The sequence below is a fragment of the Solanum tuberosum genome, unplaced genomic scaffold (genome assembly GCF_000226075.1).
Source record: "Solanum tuberosum cultivar DM 1-3 516 R44 unplaced genomic scaffold, SolTub_3.0 scf00111, whole genome shotgun sequence".
Lineage (NCBI taxonomy): Eukaryota > Viridiplantae > Streptophyta > Magnoliopsida > Solanales > Solanaceae > Solanum > Solanum tuberosum.
Genome location: NW_006239034.1, coordinates 1,421,009 through 1,447,679, shown reverse-complemented (window position 1 = coordinate 1,447,679; position 26,671 = coordinate 1,421,009). Strand labels below are relative to the sequence as shown.

The window sequence follows — 26,671 nt, the reverse complement described above, 5'->3', positions numbered from 1 at the left end:
TCTTCTTCTATGAACTAGAGAGAGTTTTTGGAGAGAGAATGATTTTGGAAATTCTAATTTGAAGAATGAAGTTATAACCCTCATTTAAATGTTCTAATATACCTAAAATAATAAAAACTTCTTAAAATAAATGCCCAAACATTTAATTAGCCAAGGGGGAAATTTACCAACCTACCCTTGGCTTGGCCGGCTTTGGACAGCTTTTTCAGTGCCCAATGATGTTTGACTTCAAACTCAACCAAACTGACCTATAAACTCATTTCAAACATGTATACAATTTTATCAACTACTAACACGCACGTGAAGCTCTAATTATCCTATTTCATTTTGAGGGGTGTTACATAAAGAGGTGATGACGTCTAAAACGTACACGGTGCTGAGGGAAGTGTAAGTCACTACTATATCGCTTTCCTACCCATCCCCTAGCCTACATTACAACCCTTGAAAGCCCAAGTTGATTCTTTAAAAAGCATATTTAATTAGTAGAGATATACATAATGGGCAAAGCATATGGTACTATGTGCATATATGTGAATGTTCCTTGTAAGTGTGAGGTTTGAATCTTGACGATAAGTCCATACATTATACTAAATCTTGTGAGTAAGTTTGTGGACTACTTTTCTTGCGTAAGGGGCACTTGGTTGATGAAAGACTGGCGATATCAAATGGCTAGCATTAAGTTGCTAAAATTTGTTGAGTTAATACTTAAATCATGTGGTGCCTATATGATGGCCAAGGTCAAGTGTAAATGAACACATTCTTAGTGTGGATTGATCAAAGTTTCTTGAAAGTAAGTAGTGGAAGCACAAATTCTATTGTTAGGGAGTCCAGGTCTAGGGAGTAGGATGGTGAATCGTTCGAGGATGAACAAAGCTCTAAGTGTGGGGTGGTGATCTTGGGCGTATTTATATGACTAGGAACCAAATAAAACCCATGCTTTAGCCTAGTTTGAGGATGAATTCGTGAGTTATTGATAGTGTTGAGTCATGATTATTGCATTATGATTAACCAATATGATTAATGCTTGTAGATTGGGAAACAAGGAGGAAATGAACACAAAAGTGGATGTATGGGCAGTGAAGATTGGGTCCTAGTACAAAAGCATAAACAATAAAGTGTCAAAGAAGAATATAAAGGCAAAGTGAAAAGAAATCCAGTGCTTTGTATCCTCTCCGCGACGCGGAGAGGGAATTATTTATTTTTACAATGATGATATCGAGGCAGAGGACTGTGTATCCTTTTCGCGTCATGAAGAGGAGGGGTTCACTTAAAGTTGAAATTACTAGGTGTGTGCGCGTCACGGACGTAAGTGCAGATTTTCGGCAGACTCTCCTAAATTATAAATGGACTTGAGTTTTGTTATTGTAAATATTATTTTTCTCATTTTTTGAGAATGAATACTTTTGGAGTTATTTCATTTATTCTTACGGTTCATTTCTAAATTTTACTTCATTCGATTTCTCTTCTGTTTATTGAATATTTCAAGATTGAGAATCGTATTATAAGTGGCTAAACTCCCTAGTTCTAGGGTTGTGGCTACGGGATGATTGTATTTTATTGACTTTGATGGATTGATTTTGGTTATCGTATGAATTTTTCTTTTGTTCTTAATATAATATTCCGTGACTGGCCACCATTGAAATAAATGTATTGTCTGAATTGAAATCGGGAGAGGAATAAGAGGATAGAATTTGGGACAAAAGAAGCATGATCTTCTCTAGATTTAGGGTTGATCTGTATCTAGGATAGGGATATACCTAGAAACCTTGGTTGGTTAATAGACGGAATGAAAACGTAATGCTTGGTAATTGGTTCAGTCTATCCCCGCTCAACGATGTAGTTAGGCTGCCAATTATGGTAGGCGATTAGAGGTCGAGAGACCATGATCATACTTTAATTCTACAATCATTAATTCGATAACCGATTAATATCCATTAAAGAAGATAGTATGCATGAATCCATAGCAGGTTGCAGCCCTGGAATTCCCCAATTCATTGTTTTAACTCCAAGTTGAAATTGAATCATATTAGTTTACTTCAGTATTTAGAAGATTGATCATTTAGCATAATACATCACTTTTTTCTGAAAACACTTGTGTTACGTTCTAGTTACTTGAAGAAATAAATACAATCTAATCTTAAGTCTCTGTGGGTACGATACCCGACTCTAAAAAAAGTTACTTTACTACTTGCACTACCACGTACACTTGCTTGTGTGTTTGGGCGCAAAATCATCTTTTCCCTAGGATCGGCAACCATAGTAGGAGCATACTTAGACAATTGTGTAAATTTAAAGGCATACTCCTTCACACTCATATTCCCTTGACGAAGGTTAATGAATTCAAGTACCTTTGTTTCCTTCATCTCTAGGAAAAAGAATCTATCAAGGAAAGCAACCTTAAACTTCTCCCAATCAAGAGGACTTGAATCAACCGTCCTCTCTTCCTTCCATTGGTTGAACCAAACTGAAGCAACACTTTTAAGTTGATAAGTGGTCAATTCCTCCTTTTCAACCGGCGTCACTCCCATGATCATCAAAACCTTATACACCTCATCAATGAACTCTTAAGGGTCTTTCTCAACCTTGGAACGATGAAACACCGAGGAACTTATTATTGTAAAGTTTTTTGCTCTAGTTTCCACCATACCCACAATTGGGTTCATGGGGACTACAACCTTCTTATCATCTTGAGTTGTTATGGCTTAGGCCAACACTTGAAAAGCAGCTCGAAACTCCGCATTAGTCACTTCGGCCAAAGGGCCAGCTAGAACTTGTGGAGATTCTTGGAGAGCTTGAGGAGCATCTCATTCCACATTCTCATTCACATTCCTCCTAACATATGCTCTTTGAGGGGCCATATCCTGAAAAACATTGGAAAAGAATTAGGAGAGAGACACACAAAGTTAAACTTTATCGCACGACTTTAGAGTGATGAAAGAAGTAGAATTTCCTAAGCGTATTATAGCGTCCTATTCATAAATGTGGCAAGCTTCACACTCATGAACATGACTCTACTCGACGTGGCTTATGAGACATCCTAGGACAGTTCTAAACTTTGTGATCTTAATGCCAAGTTTGTCACGATCCAAAGTATACCCTAGGTGTAACATGGAGTATAGGACCCCGAGAGGCTCTACAGAAGTCACTTAGCATACATCATCCAAGATAATAGAAATAAAAAATTCAAAATATATCATTTTATACATCAAAGAGCTTTGACAAAGCGGAAATCGATCATAAGTCTCAATAGGTATCTAATACATCATAAGAAAAGTGATTGAGACGTAACCCATACTTCACATACAAAGTATGAAAACCAAAATGACATAAAGCTATAAAAATGTCTCGGTCCTCAGATCATGAGGACTCACCAATCTTCAAAGTCAATGAAACCAACCAACCACGAGTATTGGAGATAAGAGTGTCGGACCCTACATTAGTGAAACAATGTAGGTACAAGTATGCATTAATACATGGAATGTACTAAGTATGGGGCAATATGCATAAAATAGGCATGATATCATGAATGGCTTAAAACATATAGGCATGATCATTCTTTAAACATTTAAGGACTTAAAGAAGAAATGACATCTGAATCATGAAATATGGTCAAATACATTATCATAAACAACATAAGAAAAGTTTTGAAGAAACATAGTCATTTTGTGGGATATTAGTTGCAACCAACAATAAGACCCTGAGAGTTAAATCATGGAATCCAGTATATCCCTCGTACCAAAATAAGGGAAATCTACTAGCCAAGGTAGAATCCATACATATCATCTTTTGCTAAAGTGGATCCAAAAGCTAGGTCATTTATCCTGCGAAGGTACGTAGTTTGTGACTAGAGGTTGCTACTAGACTATCCTTTTTGAGCCTCCGCCTCAAAGCCCTCTTGGTGATAAGTCTAAATCCCAACGGAACAGATAAAAGTTCATATCAATATAACATAGAAAATTCAATGATCAATACCAATCCACATCTTTCAAGATCAAAACATAGAATAACTCCTTAAACATAATTCAACATAGATGAGAAAACTTTTCATCAATGTGAATTAATAAGTGAGAAATACCTTTCACAATCGTGATCATAATAGCATGTGAGAAAACCTTTCACAATAAAACATTGATACTTTCCCTTAAAAGCATCGCTAAATCATTTATGATAATTACATAAAAACGTGCATATCTTCATAATTTCATAGTTCATAGGTTCATAGTTGAAAATCATAATTTAAGAATGGGTCAACATAATTTCAACTAAATATCATGTATTAACATTGAATCATGCACTAGAAGACTTAATTAACAATAATCAATCATAATTGAATGAAACCCTTAAAGATTGAATTGAAACCCTAGCTTAAACAATTGAAATTGAGATTGAGAAATTGGAAACTTTAGGGACCCCAGGGAGGAATGGACTCCACGAGTTACCCATACACCTTGATGCTTGAAGCCCAAAAATAATGGAGGATTGATGAACTTGAATTAACCCTAACTTCTTCTCCTTCCTTAGTCTTGAGAGAATTTGGGGATGATGAATTTGGTTAGGTTTCGGGGTATTGGGAGAATGGGATTAAAGTGGGTAGTTTTAGGAACTAAAATTTTTATATAGGTCTTAGGGTAGGATAAAAAGGACATAGTTTTGATTTAAAACAATTAGAAAGAAGAATCAAAAGCCCCTTAAAATAACTGTCGAAACCTTTTTATGGTTTGGACCATACTGGTCAACAGGAAAAAAGTTCAGAAACCTTAATTTTTTATCAACTTTTGACGGACCCTGTCTACGACTCGTAGGTCTTCCTATGGTCCGTAAAACTATATAAACCAACTTGACCCTCAAAATTTTACTAAGTCTAGGACCCACTTACGAGACCTACCTACAACTCGTACTTAAAATGACGGGTCGTCCTGGTAACCATAAAAGGGGTACTGGGACTTGATTTTAGAAAAACTATTTTCCCTCTTCCTATGATTTTCATCTACATCCCGTAGAAGCTTCTATTGTCTGTATATAAGACCCATAGACACAGCCTACAACCCAAAAACTCATTTTCTTTCTTTCCAAATTCTAAGGTGTTACATTTCTATACCCCAAAGTTCATGACTTTTTAATTTTCTATGTTTTCCAATTCTTGATTCTTGAGTTTTATTATTAGAATTGTGATATTTCATATCATTAATGTTCTTTTATTCATGGTTCATGCTTATTATATCACATGGACCCCTTTTTAGTCAAAGTTATTTTAAAATATTATTATATTAGTTGATCTGCATTGTTTTCATGAAAGAAGTAAGTCCAAGATTTTCAAGAAGTATTTCAAGAAATATTCTTATTTCAAACTTCAAAGTGCATTATTTCAAGAAAGAGTTCAAGAAAGAAATAGATTATGTTTTAGAAATAGATTTCAGCATATGAATTTAGAAAAAAGATTTTGAGCTAAGGCTCCCACTTTATTCAAACAGACAGAAAATTTATCTAATTATGAATATATCAATATTTTTATAGCTAGTCGATTAAGTATATGATTCATAATTAGTATGAGAATTGGATACTCCAATAAAGCTTAAGCAGTATGACATTTAGATATGTCATTAATGCTTAAGCAGTATGACATTTCGATAGGCCATCAATGTTTATGGAGTATGACATTCCAATTTATCATCAATGATCAGATCTTTGTATGTTTCAGATAATTGTGAGCTTAATCTCCCCAATAGTAAAATTTAACAAATTTGAGCAAAGACTCATAATATGTTTTCAGTTATGATTGTCATGATATATTATGATCATATATAGACTATTTTGGGAGGATTATTTAGCACCAAGAGGACGTAGGTTTAGAAAATCTTGGTCCCATCGATTTGAGCATAGCGCTTTGTCGATCAACTTCTTTAGACCTTTGAGGCTCAGTTAGTGGGTCCACATCAGATAGATAGGTTTTATACCCTTGCATGGTATAGGGCAGCTCTCCCAACTAGGTTAGCTATTGGATATCATGAGCTCATGTGATGTACGTATGTGGTAAGAAACTTTCCAAGAAAAGTAAAGTTCTATTATTTTAGTATTTGCTATGATTGCATATATTCACTTTTAAGGTTTTGTTTTTAAAGAACACATGCATGTGTTACTATTCATTTGACTTTGTTTTAGTCTATCTTCAGAGTTTTTCATTTAGCTCAATAGATTCAGTTTTAGTGTATTCTTTCATTAGTAGTTGCTATGATTGCATATATTCACTTTTAAGTGTAACTTCATTTCATGTACTGATGTCATCTGGCATTGCATCATTTTATGATGCAGATTTAGGTATTCAGGATCTTAGTTAGGGAAATCATAACTTCCAGCTAGCAGGTGATGAGTTCTCTTTATTCGAGGACTCAAGTCAGTTTGTAGTTGCAATATTTTATTTTTATTCATATGTATTGATTAAGGGATGCATCGGTCATGCCCCGACTACCCATAGTCATATTAGTGGAGGCTTCATAGATAGTCAATTAATGTTATTGTATTTAGTTTACTTAGTCCCAGCTTATTTCACAATTATGCTTTCACTCAATCATTTTAGTTCTTAAACATGTTCATATTTAGTTGCTCATGACGTACGCCAGTATCAAGGGTTAGTTTGGGGTCACTTGTGACTCTAAGAACCGTGTTACGACTAGAAAGTAGTCTTGGATCATGACAAAAATAATAAACTTCTAACATTTCATGATGGATACAGCAGAAAGGATGAAGTGTGACTTTAAGAGGAGTACATTTAAATTAAAAATTGAAGTTGAAAATATTTTTTTAAAAAAAAGCTTTAAATTTATTTTTTTTCAACAAAAAATTGATTTGTTTCCAAAAAAAAATTGTAATTTAAAGTCAAAGGAGAGTTTTGGAAAATGTTTTCCTTAATTTTTTTAAGGGAAGTCATTTTCCTTAAATTTGAGGGAAATGAGTTGATTTGGAAAACATTTTCCAAAACATTTTACCCAACCAAACATGAGAAAATTGGAATTCCTTCATACCAAACACACCCTAAAGGTAATTCAATCATATAAATTTTACGATAACTGGTGTATCATAGATAGAGATTCACACTAACTGATCAAAACAAGATCGAGATAAACGAAACGTATCGTATATAAGACTCACTTAGGAATTCTTGAATTGGAAAGTCTAGCTTTACATACATAAATTACAGTATTTAATGTGCTACAAAGATCAATATACTATTTTACGACTTGGCTTAAGTCATATACAGCCCCTTAAAATTGTCCGCATATTTCAGTTAGACACCTTAACTTAGGCCAGTACCTATTGAACACTTTAATCTTAACAAATTTATATCTATTAAACACAAAATAAAAATTTGTTGAAAGACTGAAGTGCGTGTGTGCCCCTCTTCTTCTTCGTCAAAATCTGCTGCCATTTCAAAGATTTTCACCCATTTTGGATTTATTTTCTTTAATCACTTACTATCATAATTATCTGAAAAAGAATAACGACTTTTGCTGGAAAAAATAATCAATTCATATTATTTTTATCAAAAAAATGAAGCTTTGCTAAAATATTTGAGATTTAGATCTATATAATAATAACTTTAAAAATGAAGGTAAAAGCAAAAGAAGAATAAAAAAGGGTTAGAGAAAGAGAGGCAGATGTACTTAAAGGATGGTTGCAGTGTAGAAGTGAAGAAGAAGACAGGATTTTTCCATTTTTTTTTTATTGTTTTTTTTTTTTTTAAATTAAGTATATAAGATGGAAAACAAAAAAATAATAATATGATTTTTAATTGCTATAACAATTTTTTTTTGCCATGTCAGCATTTTGTGTCTAATAGGAATGATTTTTGAATAAATAAGATGTTCAATAGGTACAAGCCCTAGTTGAGGTGTCCAAGTGAAATATGCGGACAACTTTAAGTGGCCGTAGATGACTCAAGCCTTACTACTTTAATTTATAACAATCATAGTGATAGGAGCTCAGGTTAGAAACCAAACACTATTCAAGGTATTTTGACAATTTGTCAAATACTTGGTGAGCTGAATGCTTCAAGGTCCTTTCACAATGGTGTTTCACTTGACCCACCTTTACTTTTTATGTCACCTTAATCTTAACCAAAAAGGTCAAGAAAGGTGCAATCATTTATGCATTTATATTAATGAACACTCAATTGATTTACTTATTGTACTTTGAGCAACGCAAATATATACTTTTTGAAACACATTTAGAAAAACACTTTGCGTACAAATTTTGAATTGATGAACGGTTTGATTAGTTGGAAACTACACTCAACAACATTTTGTTTGATACGTGATTGACCACCAAACAGTTCACATCCGAGGAGATATACTTGTTTAAAAGTTAGACCTTGTGTGAGCTCATTTGAAATAATTGTCAGCTTTCAACTCGACTTTTTGCCAAAGCTCTCTATGTGGCTTGTTTTGAAAATACATGAATCAACTAATACAACTCAAGAACTGTATGTCTGGATACGACCCATATGTGGCTTCCTCATCCTAATTCAGTAGCTAGGTTTTTCATTGATTTAGGGTTCTAACATATAGGGACAACATACAGACCATTTGTCGATCATGTCGAATATATGATATTCCATTACATTTACATGCAAATTTACATAAGCAAACATTCCACTTCAACTAATATATAAAGATTTGAGGATTCATATAAATTATAACCTAACAAACTGCATCACTTGATAAAAATGTGGTAACAAATAGCACATAAGAAATAATAAACATCTATCATCTTCATCAATTTCTCTTATAACTAATTTAACTCCCTTAATTTCTTCACTTGAGAATTATCTATAGCCTCCTTAACAATCCACATTTTCCTTTAAGATGTCTCTTTCAATCTTAACGGCATCCAATGACGTATTGTTTGATCAATTAGATTAGCTCTTTGCACTACATTATTATGAGAATAGCATAGGTGGATTTTGGGATTTTTAACATTATTGGTTCGTGATTAATTCCCCATAACATTTGTTTGTGATGAGAAATGACAATGTAATTACAATACTACCAACATTTGTTAAACTGACTAATTGTGGGTATCAAGTCAAATGAGAGATTTCTTGTTTCTTCTTTCTCCAATTCACCATCAAGTCTATTCATCAATGAGAAATCATTAAAATGCACCTTCTCTTACTTCCTAGTCCTAAAATGAAATTGAAGCTAATACACACCATCGAGCTCTAAACAATTGCCTTCTTTCGTTCAGACTTCAGAAACAGGAACCTCAATGTTGGTCAGAGGAACAAACAAAAAAACTAGTCCTCGCAATTCATTGTGCTTGTCATACCACTGTCATGCCACTTCAAAAATCCGTCCTCCAGAGCTTGTCGCATCCATGGGTGCCGGCAACATTGAATTGCTTCTGGAACTGTCAACCAACTTCTTCTCCTAAGGCTCTGTTCAGGCCAGCACTCAAGCTCTTCTTTCACCAACAAAGCAAACATGGCAGCTCTACACAAACCTTCTGGACTGAACTCGTCCCGGAGTGTCTTGCTTTTAAAGAGGTAGTGTCCCAGAAAGTGCTTCAAAATAAAATGCACAAAATATTATCAATACAGGAAAAAACAATGAAATAAAACAAATAAAAGCATTTGCATGTAAAAGAAAAAGAGGAGAAAACATTTGGTGAAATTGGTGGGTAAACAAACAAGAAGGCTTATTAGGATAGGAGTTATTAACTCAATCTAAAGGAATATTTCCTAATTCTTGGTACTGCAATTATATGCACAAACAGAGATGCATAATATTCATAATCTTAATGAATTTCTTTCTTTTTAAAAACCGATCGTGCAGCCCACCTTTTGCACACCTTGACTAATTCTACTTGCTACCTCCCACCAGTGTAGATATTGGATGAACCTAGAAGTAACTTTTATGATTCCACCAATCCCAGGTTTGAGATTTCAAACTTTCTGCTATATTCAAGTCATGAAGGGAAAAGAAGAAGAAGAAAATGAAGAGGAGAGAACATAGCTCCACCTTACATCATATTTAACATGAGACAAAAGAAACGGGATATTTTATCATCAGAGCCTACACAGTCTCAGTTCATGTTATAAAAGATCTCTCGTAAAAAAATTAAGTAACACAAAATTTCAACTATCAAAGGAAATAGTAACAAATTTAAAAGCAAAAGTCAAGGGTAAAGTAAGACACTTATCTGTAGTAACTAAGAGGATCTCAATGACAGTGTAACAGGACTAATTATTTAATGAAATAACTTTCAAATCTAGTTATTTGGAAAGAATTTCAGTTTCAAAATGTAACTAATATATGTCATTATAAGATGACCTCAATGTCCCAAAATGCTTTTATGGCAAGTAGACAAAAATTGGATGCAACCTTGTTTACGATTGAGGTAGTTCACTCCAGGATAAAAGGGTGGAGACCCAAAATCTACATCCAGGTTAACGCTGAAAAATTAATATGACCATATAACCCGGTTCCATATAGTCATAGAAAGGATGTGGTTTAAGAAAATTAAAGACTAAATAAATCCAATAGGAAAGTAATCATTGACAAATATAAAGTTCAAAGGAGAGAATGAAGGACAGACCACATAAAGCAACCATGTTGAGTAGCATTATGGAGGAGCATAATGAAGGGGTGAGAGGATTTCAACAAAAATGTGAAGTTCAATATAAGAAATAGAAACAAAAATAGCTACTGAAACTGAAAGCACAGTTGGTATGGGGATGCTCCCTTATGTATATCATTCCCATCCATCTTAACAACTCAAACTAGAAGATAGTTGTAGTTTCCGAGGTTTAAAAAGTCAGGGAGAGGTGATCTTTCTTATAGGGCTAGAGTTCGGGTAAAACTTGCAAGATTAGAAGATGAATGAACTATCTGAAATGATGGATATCCTGTACAAGAAAAAAGATGCACATATAACAAGTTACCAGTTGCAAAAAAAAAAAAAGGATGCACATATAGGGCCTCTTGAAAAAGGAAAGGTCAGAACCAAGGGATTTTCAAAATCAAGTCCTTCAACATAGGCTATTGTTGAGGATGAAAAAGGAACTTCCTCGCGAGTCAGTCTGGATACCTAGAGACCTAGGGAAGTGTCTTTCTTTGTGAGCAGCATATGAAGTCATTCAAACAGCTGAGAATAACGAATAGAAAGCCAACTCTCATTTGCTGGTGGTTTACGTGAAGAAAACAAGGGAGTATGTTTATTACTCAATCATATACTTCTTAATCCCCCAATTGCATACAAGTTGTGGTGAATGGAATGCCTTAGGGATTGAATCAATGATGTAACACATTTAGCGACCATTCCGACACTATGGATGTAAAAGAATAGGAGAGCATCTGAAAGAACTGAAAACTCTTTTATAGATACTAGTCTATCGTACACGTGTTGCGCGTGTATCCCATATCAATATAATCCATATAATTTAATTATTTACATAAATATTATTATCAATATGTTTGGGTTAAAAAAATAAAATTAAAAAATATAAGATCATCAAAATAATGAATGTCAAGCATATTTAATTAATTTGAAAAATAAATATAGAAAATATGTTCAAAGTAGAGCAATTTGTTGATTTGTATTCACACGGGTTGTAGTAGTATTTCACTCTTTCTATATATGATCTTTATACCTTTTTAATAAATTTGAAAATGCTGGTTAAAATGTCACAGCCTTCACAATTCTAAGAAGATGGACCTATAATTTTAACATGAGGAATATTACAATTACAACAACATCGAATGATAAATGTAAACTTTAGTGGTTGTAGCTACAATAAAACAACAAGAACATTCCAGAACTATGCTATAAGATGTTATATATCTTACCCAGAGGGTAATAATATAATTGTACAGTAACTAAAGAAACTAGGAAAACATGTAAAAAGTTAACGCTTGGAGTTATTTTCAAGTATCGGAAATTGCATAAAAATTTATATTATTTTTTTGATAAAGTGGGGTATTTCATTAACAAAAGCACATCAAGAAGATGCATATTTACAACTTACAATGAAAGAAAATTGACAAAAGAAACTGAGATAAAGAAAAAGGAAGTTCCTTTATTTATTTATTTTTGATGACAAGGGAAACCCGCAATCGCTACCCTTTGGGTGCGCACAGGGTAAAACCCCCGCTCCTATGCAATAGCTCGCAAACCACATAGGAGAGGTAAACCACACTAGGCAAGCCTGGTGCGACGAGCTCGACCCAGAAGGCAAACCCCTTGCTTTCGCTGGCAAGGGGTTTCGAACTTGAGACCTCCAACATGGAAGTCCCAAGCTCAAACCACTGGGCCACCCCGAAGGGTGTTTACTTAATATTTTTTTATGTAGTATTATATAGTATAAATTTTAGAACTTAAAGTTGGCGTATATAAATTAACTTATGAATATTTGATTTTTTACAATAAAATTTGAGTTAATTTTACTTTAAATTACCTTCACAAAAATAAAATAAAAACATGTATAATAGAAGAAAGAATTTGTATTATAAAATAAGAAAATATAAATGAAATAAAAAATAATAATATAATATTGAAGAGAGTGAAGAATATAAAGAGAATATTCCTTTTTAGTGTAAAATTTAGTGTTGTGGGTTGGAGTTGAATTACACTAAAGTAGTGTTGACACTATTTTAGTGTAAAATTTGGTGTTATGGGTCGGAGGTGCCCTAATAAGTAAGATCTTAGTACCCACCTAATATATAGATAGGACAAGATTAAATTTTAAAAAAAAATTGTTTATACTCTGTCTTGACTACATAAGAAATGGAATTTGATGTATTTATGTAATTGGTTGCGAGCAAATTTTGATGACAAGGGAAACCTGCAGCCGCTACCCTTTGGGTGCGCACAGGGTAAAACCCCCGCTCCTATGCAATAGCTCGCAAACCACATAGGAGAGGTAAACCACACTAGGCAAGCCTGGTGCGACGAGCTCGACCCAGAAGGCAAACCCCTTGCTTTCGCTGGCAAGGGGTTTCGAACTTGAGACCTCCAACATGGAAGTCCCAAGCTCAAACCACTGGGCCACCCCGAAGGGTGAAGTTCCTATATAGTTAGTCAATATAAGAGAAGGGAACCAATAAACTCCAAAAATTGTTCGGTGCTAGATAAATTAGCCAATTTAGTCCAGCAAAAAAGTAAGACTAGGCTTCTGGTTCTGAGAGAGTAATTTGCAGCTAAGGTTGCATCAAAACATCTCCTATTCCCCTCATTCCAAATACTCCAAAAGATAGCAACAGTAATCATTAGTGAGATCCTTTTGATGGTTTCATCAATTCTCCACATGCTCCAGTTCGTATGTGCCTCTTTTATGGTATGTGGCATGACCCATTTCAACCCAAAAATGCAAAAGAACGTGTTCCAAAGATTAGTAGCATCCTTGCAGTGCAAAAAATAGATGATTCACAGTTTCCAGCTTATCCAAACATAGGTAGCATCTCTTCACTAACTGGAGACCTTTCCCTTTGAGATTGTCTTGTGTCAACCTAGCTTCATGGAGAGCAATCCAGTTAAAGCAAATAATCTTAGGAGGCAACTTTAATTTCCAGGGCTAATTGTCAACTACTTGGTTTTGTGTACCAATCTTCCTGTAGCATTCTTTCACTGTGAAAGTCCCCTTCCTCCCCAACACATATTATCTGCCATGGTCACATCAATATTATATCTTTCCATATCTGCTAGCAATTCCATCAGTTGGTCCATCTCCCAATTTTGAATTGCCCATCTGAATAGAATATCCCAATTGTTTCCATTTCTATTATGAGCTATGGTGGAATTCCTATTCACACCAATTTGATACTTATAAGGGAACTTCTCCATGGGGGGTGGTACCATTGAGCCATTTGTCCTTCCAGAATCTAATGTTTTACCAGGTATATAATAGGTGCACCAGAAGAAATCACTCCCTAACTTGGTAATGGGTTTCCAAGGGCCCACTCCATACGGAGCATTAGAGATTTTTGTGCTCCAGTGATCACTTTCACCATGCTTGTTCTTACCCACCTCCTTCCATAGGCTTGGTTCACCAGTGTCATACCTCCAAAGCCATTTCATTAAAAGACTCTTGTTGTGTGACGCCAAATCTCTAATCTCCCAGACCTCCTTTGCATTTAGGTGGTGTGACTCTATCCCATTCAATCAAGTGAAATCTCTGAGTGTTGCTGTTCCCCTCCTAGAGAAAGTCCCTCCTGATTTTGTCTAGTTGCTTTAGAACCTTTCTAGGAATAGGAAGCAAAGACATGTAATAAGTAGGCAGGCTATCAAGAACGATATTGATAAGAGTAGGTCTTCCACCCATAGATAGATACTGCAATTGTCAGGAAGCTAGTCTCTTCAAATTTCTCAATAATACCATTCCACACCTTACAATTCTTGTACTCTGCACCCAAAGGTAGGCCTAGGTAAGAGGTAGGAAGAACCCCAATGCTACAACCCAAAATACTTGCAAGTTCCTCTATGTTTAGTGCATTATTGACAGGCTAAATAATACTTTTCAGCACATTGACATGTAGTCCTGCTAGAGGCTCAAACAGAGAGAGTATTAGGTTTAGGTAGTTTAGGTACCTAACTTGCGACTCTTCTGCCTCACAATCAGTGAGTCATCAGCATACAATAGTTGTGAAATGATGACTGAGTTTCTCAGTAACTGACCCTACTATGAATCCCTGAATCCACTGTAAATCCCTGGCCTTCTCCATCATCTTGCTTAAACCCTCCGTCGCTAATATGAACAAGAAAGGGGATAGAGGGTCCCCTTGCCTGATCCCTCTCTGAGGAGAGAAGAATCCAAGTGGTTCCCTGTTCACCAACTCTGAGTATTTGACAGTTGTAATGCTGAATCTTATCCATCTGATCCAGTTTTCACCAAACCCCATCTTCCTCCAATTAGAGATGAGAAAGACCAATTTAGCAAAAACTTTTTCTATATCAAGCTTGCACAATAGGGGTCCCAGATTTAATCCTCCAAACTAGAGCTTCATTAGCTATGAGTACTACATCAGTGATCTATCTTTGCTTAATGAAAGCATTCTGAAACTTGGAGACTAGCTTGCCAATAACTTTCTTCAATCTTTCTGCTAGTAGCTTGGTACAATCTTATATACACTCCCAGTAAGACTGATTGGCCTGTAGTCTCTAAGTTATATTGCACCTTTCTTTTTTGGAATCAACGCAATGAAAGTGCTATTGCATGATCTCACAATTTGACATTCCTGATGGAAATGATTGAGAGTCCCCATTACCTATGCCTTTATGAAATCCCAGTATCTCTGAAAAAATGCCATGGTGAACCCATCTCGACAGAAGCCTTGTCTGTGGCACAAGACAATAACACAGTTTGGACTTCCTCTTCCTCAAAGGCTCTCTCAAGTGACAGCTTGTCTTCCTCTGATAGTCTAGATAATCCTTCAAAGTTGGATGTGGATCTCCACTCCTCATCCTCAGAGTAAAGGTTTTGATAGAAGAGTAAATCTCTTCTTTTATCTTGGCTTTGTCCTCTATGTATCCACCATCCTCTCTAAGCTTATCAATGTTGTTGAATGTTCTATAGGAATTGGATATAGATAGAAAGTATTTTGTGTTCGTATCCGCATCTTTCAACCATTTGCATCTCGATTTTTGTTTCCAGGAAATTTCTTCAGCTTTAGCAAGTCCCTCTAATTCAACTTTCAGATTCAATAATCTTTGTTTCTCTTCCACAGTAAGGACTCTCACTTCACTGGAGTGATCTAGAGCTGCCAGATCCTCTAGTGCTTTGGTTCTTTGTGTATCCAGCTTGCCAAAAACTTCTTTATTCCACTTAGATATTTATAAGCACTGAAAAAATAACAACCACATCTAAAACCTTTCTAAGAATAGATGCATCCCTTAAAAATGTATGACACCTTTTACTAATAATAGCTTTTAGTTTTTTATTTATTATTATTATTAATAATATTATTGTTAAATGTAAAAATAGGTTAATTAGAAGGGAATATTTAGTAATTCAACTTTAACTTTTGAGGTTCCCACTTTTATAAAAATAATATAGATAGATAGATAGATATCAGATGGATAGATTAGTGAATGTTCTTTTACTTGTATACTTTTGAGTTTTGGGACACTTCAAATCCAACTACTTTAGATGACCGGATGTCGTAGAAAATCACATTTTGTATAGAATTATCTACTTTCTTTTATACACCTGATATGTGGTGTAGGTTCCCATTATATCAATAAAAAATACATTTTATGTAGAAAGATAGCGTACAGCCTCTCTACCTCCAAGATAGGAGTAAGGTCTGCATACACTCTACTCTCCCCAGACCCCACTTTGTGGGCACTGACTATGTTATTGTAAAAAGAAGACATGAAGACCATTTTGATATAAATGGATTTATAAGAACTAAATTCCAGAAAAGGGTTTAAAACTTCTGCATTGTAAGTAGTCACTGAATTCAACGTATGGTCCTTGCTCGAGTGGTACAAAATTAAATAAGCACTAAGCAATCACATAAGCCACAGAAACATACACTAAGTTCCAGTAGGAAAGTCTAACTTGTGTATCAAATATAGAAGTAAAACAAAGCAGATACTTAAAGAGACTTACCACTATATCCCCTCGAACTCCAGCTTCCTCTATGGCTTCACGGATAGCTGCCTCCTTGACTGTTTCATCATTTTCCCAACCACCCTATTTATACAAATATGCCAGAGATATCAATATGCAGCACCCATTAGGTACTCATCCTTGTGATCAAATGAACCAAAAGAGTTAAGTCAAACTTATTCAGCAATATCACCTGGCATCAGAAAGCCCAAAAGTAGACACCAGGAAGACGGGTTAAAATAAAAGAGCAAGTACAACAACCAACATGTCATGTGTGACACACGCTTAAAAACAATAATTAAGAAAAACAAAAGTATGCACTCAATGTTGATCTTTGATCGAATGAAATGCTAATATGCTAAGTAGCTTGAACTCTTCACTTCCAGTGTCGCACCCATGTAGAACACAACATGAGTGTGGGTGTGGGATCCATAACCGATCTGGTCAACCAATTTTTGGGTACTTTGACCAAAATCGACAAAATAATTCTGGACAGATTCAATGATTTATGTAATGAAAACAAAATTAAAGGTGAAATTAAAGATGATAGAATACCTTGTATATAGAAATTTTTATGTCACTCCTTTTCCTTTAGTCTCCTGAGTCTCCTTGAGATTCTCCTCTTGATTAATATTTTCTCCTCAAGTTTCCACATAATATCTCATAATTTGCATTTGATAACTCTATTTTTAGATATTTGAATTGTTTTTAGCCGAATCCCCACATTCGTATCCATAACTGGATCTGAATCCCTGAATCTTAAAGTTTATGGGGGTGTTCAAATTGGCTATTTTAAGTAGCTTATAAGTTGAAAGCTAAAGTACATAAATTGGGAACACCCAACTTTTGGCTTTTCACTTCTTCTTTTTTTTGGTACTTTTTCAGCCCAAACACTTCCAAAAATAAAAAATAGCTTAAAAGTCAAAAGCTACTTAAAATAAGTCAAGCAAAACATCAACTATATCATGAAGGATCCAAAAGCTAGAATCAGTACTCGTACCAAACACCAGCACCGAGTCTGACCAACTTAGCTAATATGTCATAAAATTTCATATTTAGACATATGAAACATAAGGGAAATACAACTTTTAGTGAGAGATGCTCTCCCCTCTCTCATACTTCTTCCAGTTGCCAGAATTCGATTTCCTCTTCTCTCTCCCTCTCTCTTCTCTCTTCTAGAATCTAGACATTAGCTTTTTTTTATTCCTCTCTTCAGTTTTCTCTCTCATAGTTCTCTGGTGATCACTTATTTGGTGGGCTCATTATCTAAAACTTGTATCTTTCTCTCCTCTATTTTAATGGATCATAGGTCTTTGCTTGTGATTGTCCTTGAAAATGTTACGGAGAAAGACTCTTGGTACACACAAGCAGTAAAACGGAGGAAGATATAGAACATAAGTAGAAAGCAACAAGGTCTTACGGCACGATCACTATATCTTTGATTTTTCTTTATCTCTCCTCGGCTTGAGCCAACTGGATGATACGTGGCGTGGTATAACTGATTATTTAGTTAACAAGACGTACATAAATGGACATAGCTAAATGGATTGAAAAAAGACCAGGACTTGTTAGTCGAAATTTTATTACCAAATCCCTCCTTTGGGTATTTCAAGTCTTGTGTATTGCTTCCAATAGACGGAGCAACAACCAAGGGCGGAGCTACAGCCATCCAAAGGTGGTCAGCTGAACACCTTTTGCCGGAAAATTACATCATATAGAGAGGTCAAAATCTGGATTTAAGGGATAAATAATTAATGCTGAACAACCTTGACATAAACTCTTCCGTGGTGCAGTGGTTAAGCCTGTTCATTTTCACCCCAATTGCGCGGGTTCGAATCTCATAGAACACAAAACATTTTTGTTTTATTTTGAGAGCAGAACACAACCTATTTTAATTTTGAATATTTAAATATCATGTATTTCTAATTTTTATCTAGGATATAATGCACTTTCGAATGGTGAAAACAAAAAAGGCAACATTTTACTTTAAAAAATTGTGTTTATATATGTTAACAACTTTAAACCCAAAGCTAAAATCAATACATGCGTTTTATCTTCTTTTTTTAAGAAAAACAAAAATTCTACTGGTGTGATTTATGTTTCGTAAAGCTAGACGCATTTGTTCTATCAATATTTCACTTTAAAAACAATAATCATATATTTTTATCATACAAAATCAATGCATCAAAAAAAAAAAAAAACTCGATTGTTTATATATGATATTGGCAAATGTTGAGATCGTTCATGCTAGAATCCCTAGGTTAAACAAATAAATAACATTCAACTCACTTATTCAAAAAAAAAATCTTGAACACCCTTGATGAAATTTCTGGCTCCGCCACTGGCAACAACTGAAGCAGTAGGGGAAGAAGGGGAAACAGAGTAACATCCAGATTTTCCAGCATTTCAACGTGCATTTCAACGTGCATGGGAGGTAACTATGCATTGTCACGCAGCTTGAAAAGGGAAGAAGGTCAATCAATGTGGTGGAATCCACTCTCAACAATGGATGGACTGATATTTGTTTGCCGGAAAAATAGATATTATGCAATAATAGTTAAATTTGTTAAAATGGGATTAAAGGGAAGTGTACTATATTGACCAAACCTCTCTTTTTTTCGGCTAAATCGATAAAGCAAGAATGAAAGAGAGTAATAATTATACGAAGAACAAGACAAAGAACAGGAGTAAAGATAAGGACAAGAAAGAATAACAAGAAATAAGTAGTTCCTGAATTCTTTCTATTCTCAGATCTTTTCAATGGTCTTAGCTTACAAGTGAAGATGAGATTTCTCTCTCTCCCATGCAAGGGTTTACTTAAGGGGAGAAAAAACTAATGATGCTAGTATGAAAAGGCTACTCTGCCCTCTGAAAAAGGCTATTCTTTTTTGTTTTTGTTTTGATCAAGTAAAAAATTGCATTGATACTAACAAGACCAACTTGGTCGTATACAAGAGATATACCAAAAAAGGAGAAACCTACTAGTATGACTCTCTCCAAAAGACACTCAATCCTCAATACAAAACAGGAACTACACCGAAAGATAATAAGGGATCGGAGACTACTCCTCAATTTAGCAAAGCTAGGCTCCACCGCTCCACCCCTTCAAAAACTCTACTACTTCTCCTTCCAAATGACCCACATTAAAGCAAAGAGGAGTAACATTCCAAGCCTTGTGTCTTCTTCTTCTAACTCCACTCCTCTAATTAAACACCAATTCCTTCACTGATCTTGGTTTTACCCAAGAAACGTCAAACCCTTTTAAGATATCCCACCATATCCTCATGGCTATCTTGCAATGTAGTAAAATATGATCCACGTCCTCACCTGTAGTCTTCAGGAGACCGTGAAGTGGAAAAAAGTGACAAGGCCCTACTTCACTTAAAGCAAAGTGCAATTTTTGACTGGTCATCACTCCTCATACAACAAGGACGGTCTAACCACCACTCTATATAACTTACCTTAAAGTTTAGGTGTTACCTTCTTATCACACAAGACCCCAGAGGCAAACTTCCATTTCATCTATGCCGCCCCAATGCGATGTGTGACATTCGTCAATGTCACCACTACCGTGGATTACGAACACAAGATACTTAAAACTTTATCTCTTGGAAATAGTTTGTGTAATAAGCCTTACTTCCACGACTGCTTCATCTAACACAATACTAAATTTGCTCGCCAAATATTTCGTTTTTGTCCTACTCAACCTAAGCCTTAAGACTCTTGAGTTTGTCTCCAAACCTACAACCTAGCATTAACTCCGCCTCGTGTCAAATTCAAATTTGGCCGCCGAGAATGATTGAATAGATTCATGAAGTTTGGATCTTTGACCCAGCTCAACAGCTCCCAATAATTTCAAGAAGCCACGGATAATATGAGTAACCATGTTATTCGTCACATCGCCCATTTTTTTATCTGTCTTAAATATGAGGGGGTCAAGTATTTTATCTATTTTTGTCTAATCCATTTTCAACCTGCCAATATCTGATCCAATCGACACATTTGTCAGGACTAGGTGGAATAGTCGAGATGTACTTCAGTCTTACCATTTCACACCGTAATAGTTCAAAAAGAAAGCATAAAAGATTAAAAAACAACTAGATCCATTGCAAGATTAAACCACATAGCGTTAGTTAACTATGGCCAAAAAAAAGCACTTCAAACATTACCAATTCAATAGGATAATGTTTAACACCGAAATGCTCTAACAATTTCTTACCTTTGGGAATAGAAGACCAGGCCCACTTGTCGAGTTTATCATCAATACTTCAACTATCTTATCAGATGTCTCACCACTATTTTCTTCCATATTTCTGAACCTAAATGGAATACACCTGAAAATAAAGAGATTGTGAGATAAATAATTTAAAATGCAAACCCAGGATGTATTAAAGTAGTTGCCCATAACTTTGTAATCAGTAGAAGACGTAGGTCATAGCAACAAAAAAAATGATGTAAGCTTAGATGCGAAAAGAATTAAGCATATGCCTAATAAGTAACAGGTGAGAAATCAAAGAAATCAAAACCATCAAATTTACTTTAACCATTGACCTCAAACCAAAACCTACAAGTTTCTTAATCATTGTGATCCCTGTTTGCCTTCCACTAGATTTTTATGTTGTTCAATCTTTTGGCTTTTCAACATTGCCCCAGTTCAACCATTCCTTTTTAAAATTTACTTTAACCATTGACCTCAAACCAAAACCTACAAGTTTCTTAATCATTGTGATCCCTGTTTGCCTTCCACTAGATTTTTATGTTGTTCAATCTTTTGGCTTTTCAACATTGCCCCAGTTCAACCATTCCTTTTTAAAATTTACTTTAACCATTGACCTCAAACCAAAACCTACAAGTTTCTTAATCATTGTGATCCCTGTTTGCCTTCCACTAGATTTTTATGTTGTTCAATCTTTTGGCTTTTCAACATTGCCCCAGTTCAACCATTCCTTTTTAAGATTATTTTTTCCAGCTCTTTTTCTCCTTCACTCACTGTCCATAATGATTATTCAACCCGAATCCTCCGTTAAAGCTCCATCGCTCCTCATAGAGAGGATAGATCCAAATGATTCTTCTTCTTTTCAAGATTTTGTATCCGAAATGAAGTCCTTTGTTGTTCATCAATGTTAAAGAATTGTTCACAAAGAATATTGAATGCACCTCCATCAAAATAAAAATTCCCCATTTTAAAAGGGGTGAGGTAACATAAAACACATAGAAAGAGGTCTTGCAAGACCTGCGACCTAGCAAAAGCCAAAGATACATGTGGGACATACAAATCACAATTAGAATAAAGTTTTAGTCATGTTTGTATGTTTATTCTAGTCCATTACTTTTTAGAAGTCTCGCACTAAGAAAATATGGAGAACTTCTAATGTTTTTTCAATTTTATTTTTAATTTATCCTATAAAAGATTGTATAAATAGTACATGGACAGTGAAGATTAGATCCCAACTTCTCCGGGATTGAGGTTCAGTTATTGTTGTTAAAAAAACAAATTAGATAGAGGCGCATTTTATGTTCCTTGTGAATACTCATTAACATTGAAGAACAATTTGATTTCAGATAGACCAAGAGACGGTTAAGGCAGAATAATTTACATCATCCTGCAGAGAAGTATTTTATTTCTAATCAAGAGCTGAACATCAAACTATATAAGCATGAGTTTAACGCCAAGTTATACTAACTTCAATTTCCATTGTTGCAGTCTATATTCCATTGAACAGCAATATGTGAACTAAAACAGTTCCACTTTAAACATCTCTATTTTGTACCATGACAGTTCATGCTTGAATTCCTATATCTACAGGGTAAACAATCACTCTCTAAAACATTCCCTCCATTGATGTATTGAGAAAATTAATGGCATTGACCATACAGAAATTTAAAGTTGTAATCCCCTTCTACTCCTAAAAGATTTTTGGCTAAATTTGATACTTTCCATGACAGCTTGTAGAGCATCTTAGGTGTTCACTTCCGATAAAAACAACTACAAGTTCAGCTTTGAACTTACAAAGACTTTTAAAAGCAAAAATGTCATGGATTTTAGCTAGTACTTTTGCTTTAAAGCTAAAAGTCAGAATTTGTTTCTACTAACTTAATACAAACTTGTCGGACAATTTTGCTCCATAAAATCCATCAGCTACAATTATTTTAGTAGAGCAGGTTCTCACGGGATTGATACCTTACAAAGAGTAATAGTACCCTTTCCCCAAAAGACCAACTATCCCTTCTTAAGGAAGAACCGGAAAGCCTACTGTTACCAACATGGCGTGAAAAGCTCCACAACTGTTCTCTGATTTTGATCCTTTAAGCCTACTCATAGTTTACGAAGATAACTTAACAATCCCAGTCGCAGTTAAATGTGAAATGATATAGTTATGTAATAACCCGTATCTTCCAACACGTATACAACTAAGTTAACATCAACGAAAGTAATTAAACTCGAGAAAGTAAGGTGTAGTTGAGCTTAAAAGTTCAAAGTGGCTAAATGTATAAAAGTGCGAAGTTAAAGTAAAGAGATTAAGATTTGAAAAATATAATAACATAAGTGACCTGCTTGATTGACTTAATTAGGCTAGCAAGTGACAGGTATGTGCATCATCTACTTAAGGTATACGGACCAAGCTAAAAGGACCAAGTAGGTGCATCACCTACTTAGGCAAATTGACCAATTTGTGGCCCATATTAAGTGAAAGAAAAGGAAAAGGGAAAAGAGAAGAATGGGCAGCCAAAGCCCACTTAAGTCTTAACTTAGCTTAACATATGCACTGAAATCCCACAAATGGGGTCTAGGGAGGTTAGAGTATAGGCAGACCTTATCACTACCTCGTCGAAGTACAGAGGTTGTTTCCGAAAACCCCTCTCGAGTGCAGCAAATTCAAGTACAAAAAAGCAGAAAACAGTATAGAAAACATAACAACTAAAAAGGGAAGCAGTAAAAAGCCTACATAAGAAAGGTACAACAACAACAAAATAGAGCGATAATCAAAACATAGTAGACAACAAACGATAATAGATATCAAAAGCAAGAACTACAAAATATGGCTAGTACAAGTCCGAAAGATTTCATGAGATTATATCGTTGTCGAGGTTCACTTGTTCATTTGTCCATTTGAAACTACAGAAGTAAAAGACGCCAAAAGGAGAAATGTATCACTTGATATGATTGTCACAGGTAACAAACAACAATACGATGCCACAAATTTCCCCTTGAGGTTATTTATACATTTGTTCACAATAAATGACATAAAACATAGTAGCTTAAGTGTATAATGTATGACTTGACCACATGATAACGAACAATCATAAGACACTTGAAAAATGATTACAAGTGTTAATGTGTGACTTATAGTTTCATAAGATACTTCCCAGCACGTCAATTGAGCACATTATTGATTCTTTCTCATGTGCTATCTATTTGTTACTTCTTCGGTTGTCTGCTTTACATACCAATACATGTTGTATATGTACTAACATTCCTATGGCTGGCGGCGCTGCATTTCTATAAATGCAGGACAGGTACACAGCACAACAGGCATCCTTATTAGGCATCTATTGTATATTCAGCTGAGCAATTGGTGAGCTCCACTCTTAACTGGAGCTAGCATGCATCTAGCACTCTTTTGGTTGTACTTATAGTTTTACTTTGGTTATGCAAGGCCTTGTCCCAACCATTTGAGTTGTACAGGACTACAGTCATATGTATTCATAGCTTCATTAGTCATTTGTATCTGTTAGGCCAGTGGCCGGTGTTGTATATACAGTTTCTTGTCAGCTATTCCATTTGCACAGTGATTCATCTGCTCAACATAGGTCATTTGTATAGCATGTGTTCAATGGTACTTGTCCACCTCACCCAGGCTTGGGGGCTGACATGTTATTACTCTGATTGTGCTTCAATCAGCATTATGAATAAGAAAAACTGAAGTACAGCAGTCAAGAAGGTCAATTATTGAGGCCATGCACAACAGGCAAACATCAATATGTCGATGTTGTCGAAAGTACTGACACCCAGTTCATTATATTATACCCCACCCTAATCTGCCACTGGCTACTTTCTGTAGGATTCAATTAACATTACCTTTTGATAAAGTTAAATTAACATTATCTTCAGTCTAACAATAACAATGACAGAACAATCTTTCGGTGTCACACCTAGTGTTCTCTTGTAAGAGCTGAAAGTTCGATTTGTAAAATATGTTCAAGTCATAAGTGCTGACTTCTATGAGCTAGCTTATTTTAATACAGTGCAAGGGTTAAAATGTAACACTCTACATAGCTATTCTGGGTGCATTGCTCATTGACAAATAAATGGAAGAGGAGGCAATCTCTCAACTAGACAAATCAATTAGTCCCTCTCCTGCAACATTCACCAGCCCAACTGCCATTGCTGATTTTTTCGGTGGAAAAAACATAATACCAAGCTAATGGTGATTGGACATGTGAAAATTAATTAGTGTTGTCAAAGACTCTTTGACATGGTGATGAAAACAAAAGAAATGATCACCAAATAAGTCCCATACTGAATCTAAATACATGAAGCAGGATGTGAGTTCACCTCAAAAGAGATGTTAAAAGGAATGAGTTTGGAGACTTGGGGATGGGGAGGATAAGGAGTAGGTATCTTCTAGTTGTCATAGTAAGAAGGGAACTCATGAGAAGACACTATGAATAAAAGGATTATTTGATCCCTCTGAAACCTCTCCAATGACAGACCAACTCCAGTCTTATCTTATTCCCACCATATTGATGTTCAGATGGACTTCTAGTAAAGATAAACTGAGACCAAACTGGCTCCACTACTCCTATTCTACTTTCCATGAGTCCTATTCTAACTAGAGGTTTTGGAAGGAAATGTTAACTCCATTTTGGAGATCCAAGTCAATTGTCATCAGCTTCTTACAGGATTGAATGGAAATAAACTTTTGCTTTTGATGTAACATTACAAAAACACCTTAGAACTGTCTCCTTGTTAAAATTTATTTGATCAAAGAAATTACAGATTTTTATACAATTCCTCCTCTCTCTTGTTTTTCACGGTTAGAGATTGCATCTTTCAATCCGTATAACAGCCAAACATCCTAAGAAGGAAAACCAGTTCAGAAAGGAGATTTAACCACATTGATTCACACATGATATAACTTAAAAGCACTGGCATTGAAACAAAGAAGAAGAGGAAGAAAAGAGGAAACTTGAAGCGAAACTCACAACATTTATCAAACCCATTAAGCAAACACCAACACAAATCAAACAAGTAGACTAAATTTAAAACCAAACTTGCACATTGAGCAAACTTTGCGTAAACGAAATAAAATCGAATTTAGCAAATACCCGGCAATAAGGCGATAACCATCTTCATATCGCTGCTGATGCCGACCAGTCCGAGCCACCAATTCAGACATTTATGTTCCGCGCTACCCAGAATAAAATCACTACACTAATCTGTGAAATCTAATCACAATCGAATCCTCAGCTAAATCAAATGTACCAAAAAGCGTTTAACCATTCTTCAAGTTGTAAATTCCGTCTTGAACGTTGTGCATTGTTAGTCAATTTAATCTGCCCAATATTGCTCCATTTTTGGAGAGAGAGAAAAGGAAAAAGGAAATGAGAGAGAAGGAGCAAAAGGGTGTTAAGAGCAGCGCATGAAACGGAGCAACATGGGGTGTGCTATGTAGAGTCACTCAATTTCCGCTTACAGGTCGGTTATAAACTTGGGTAAAATCACACAACTGCCGTTTCTCTAGCCTGAACTCATCGATGCCCACTAAAGTTAACATTAATTTTCACTTGAACACTTCAATTGAGCTTTGTTCATTTTAAACATCTTTTGGCATGTCCCACTGCAGGGCCATGTTATTCCCTAGGCTACTAAAGTCATCGCTTGGGCCCCATATATTTTGGGTGCCCCATTTTTAAAAAAACAATTACTTATATATGTTAGTTTTTTATAAAAAAAAAAATTATATGTAGTATGAGTGTTATGATTTCTACCGAGAAAATTGCATATGAGATAAAAATAAACCTGAATTTCGTAAGAAACAATTTGATGAAAATATGGATAGCGAAATC

The 26,671-nt window shown here is 35.2% G+C and overlaps 1 protein-coding gene across 1 annotated transcript; it reads right to left on the bottom strand.

The window, feature by feature from the left end:
• Positions 1 to 9,027: 9,027 nt before the first annotated feature.
• LOC102578220 (nudix hydrolase 16, mitochondrial-like) lies at positions 9,028 to 26,283 on the bottom strand. The gene is made up of 4 exons (XM_006349519.2): positions 25,931 to 26,283; positions 20,820 to 20,934; positions 16,601 to 16,684; positions 9,028 to 9,556 (listed from the first exon to the last, which is right to left on the bottom strand). Exons 1-4 carry the CDS (start codon positions 25,999 to 26,001, stop codon positions 9,290 to 9,292), a joined length of 537 nt encoding a protein of 178 aa, XP_006349581.1. The 5' UTR covers positions 26,002 to 26,283; the 3' UTR covers positions 9,028 to 9,289.
• Positions 26,284 to 26,671: the final 388 nt, after the last annotated feature.

Excerpts from the sequence above, each read along its gene's own strand:
- LOC102578220 (XM_006349519.2), bottom strand. The coding sequence starts at position 26,001 with ATGTCTGAATTGGTGGCTCGGACTGGTCGGCATCAGCAGCGATATGAA. Across the intron at positions 20,935-25,930 it reads GGTTATCGCCTTATTGCCGG|GTGTATTCCATTTAGGTTCA; the intron begins GTATTTGCTAAA and ends CTTTATTTTCAG. Across the intron at positions 16,685-20,819 it reads CTGGTCTTCTATTCCCAAAG|GGTGGTTGGGAAAATGATGA; the intron begins GTAAGAAATTGT and ends TTGTATAAATAG.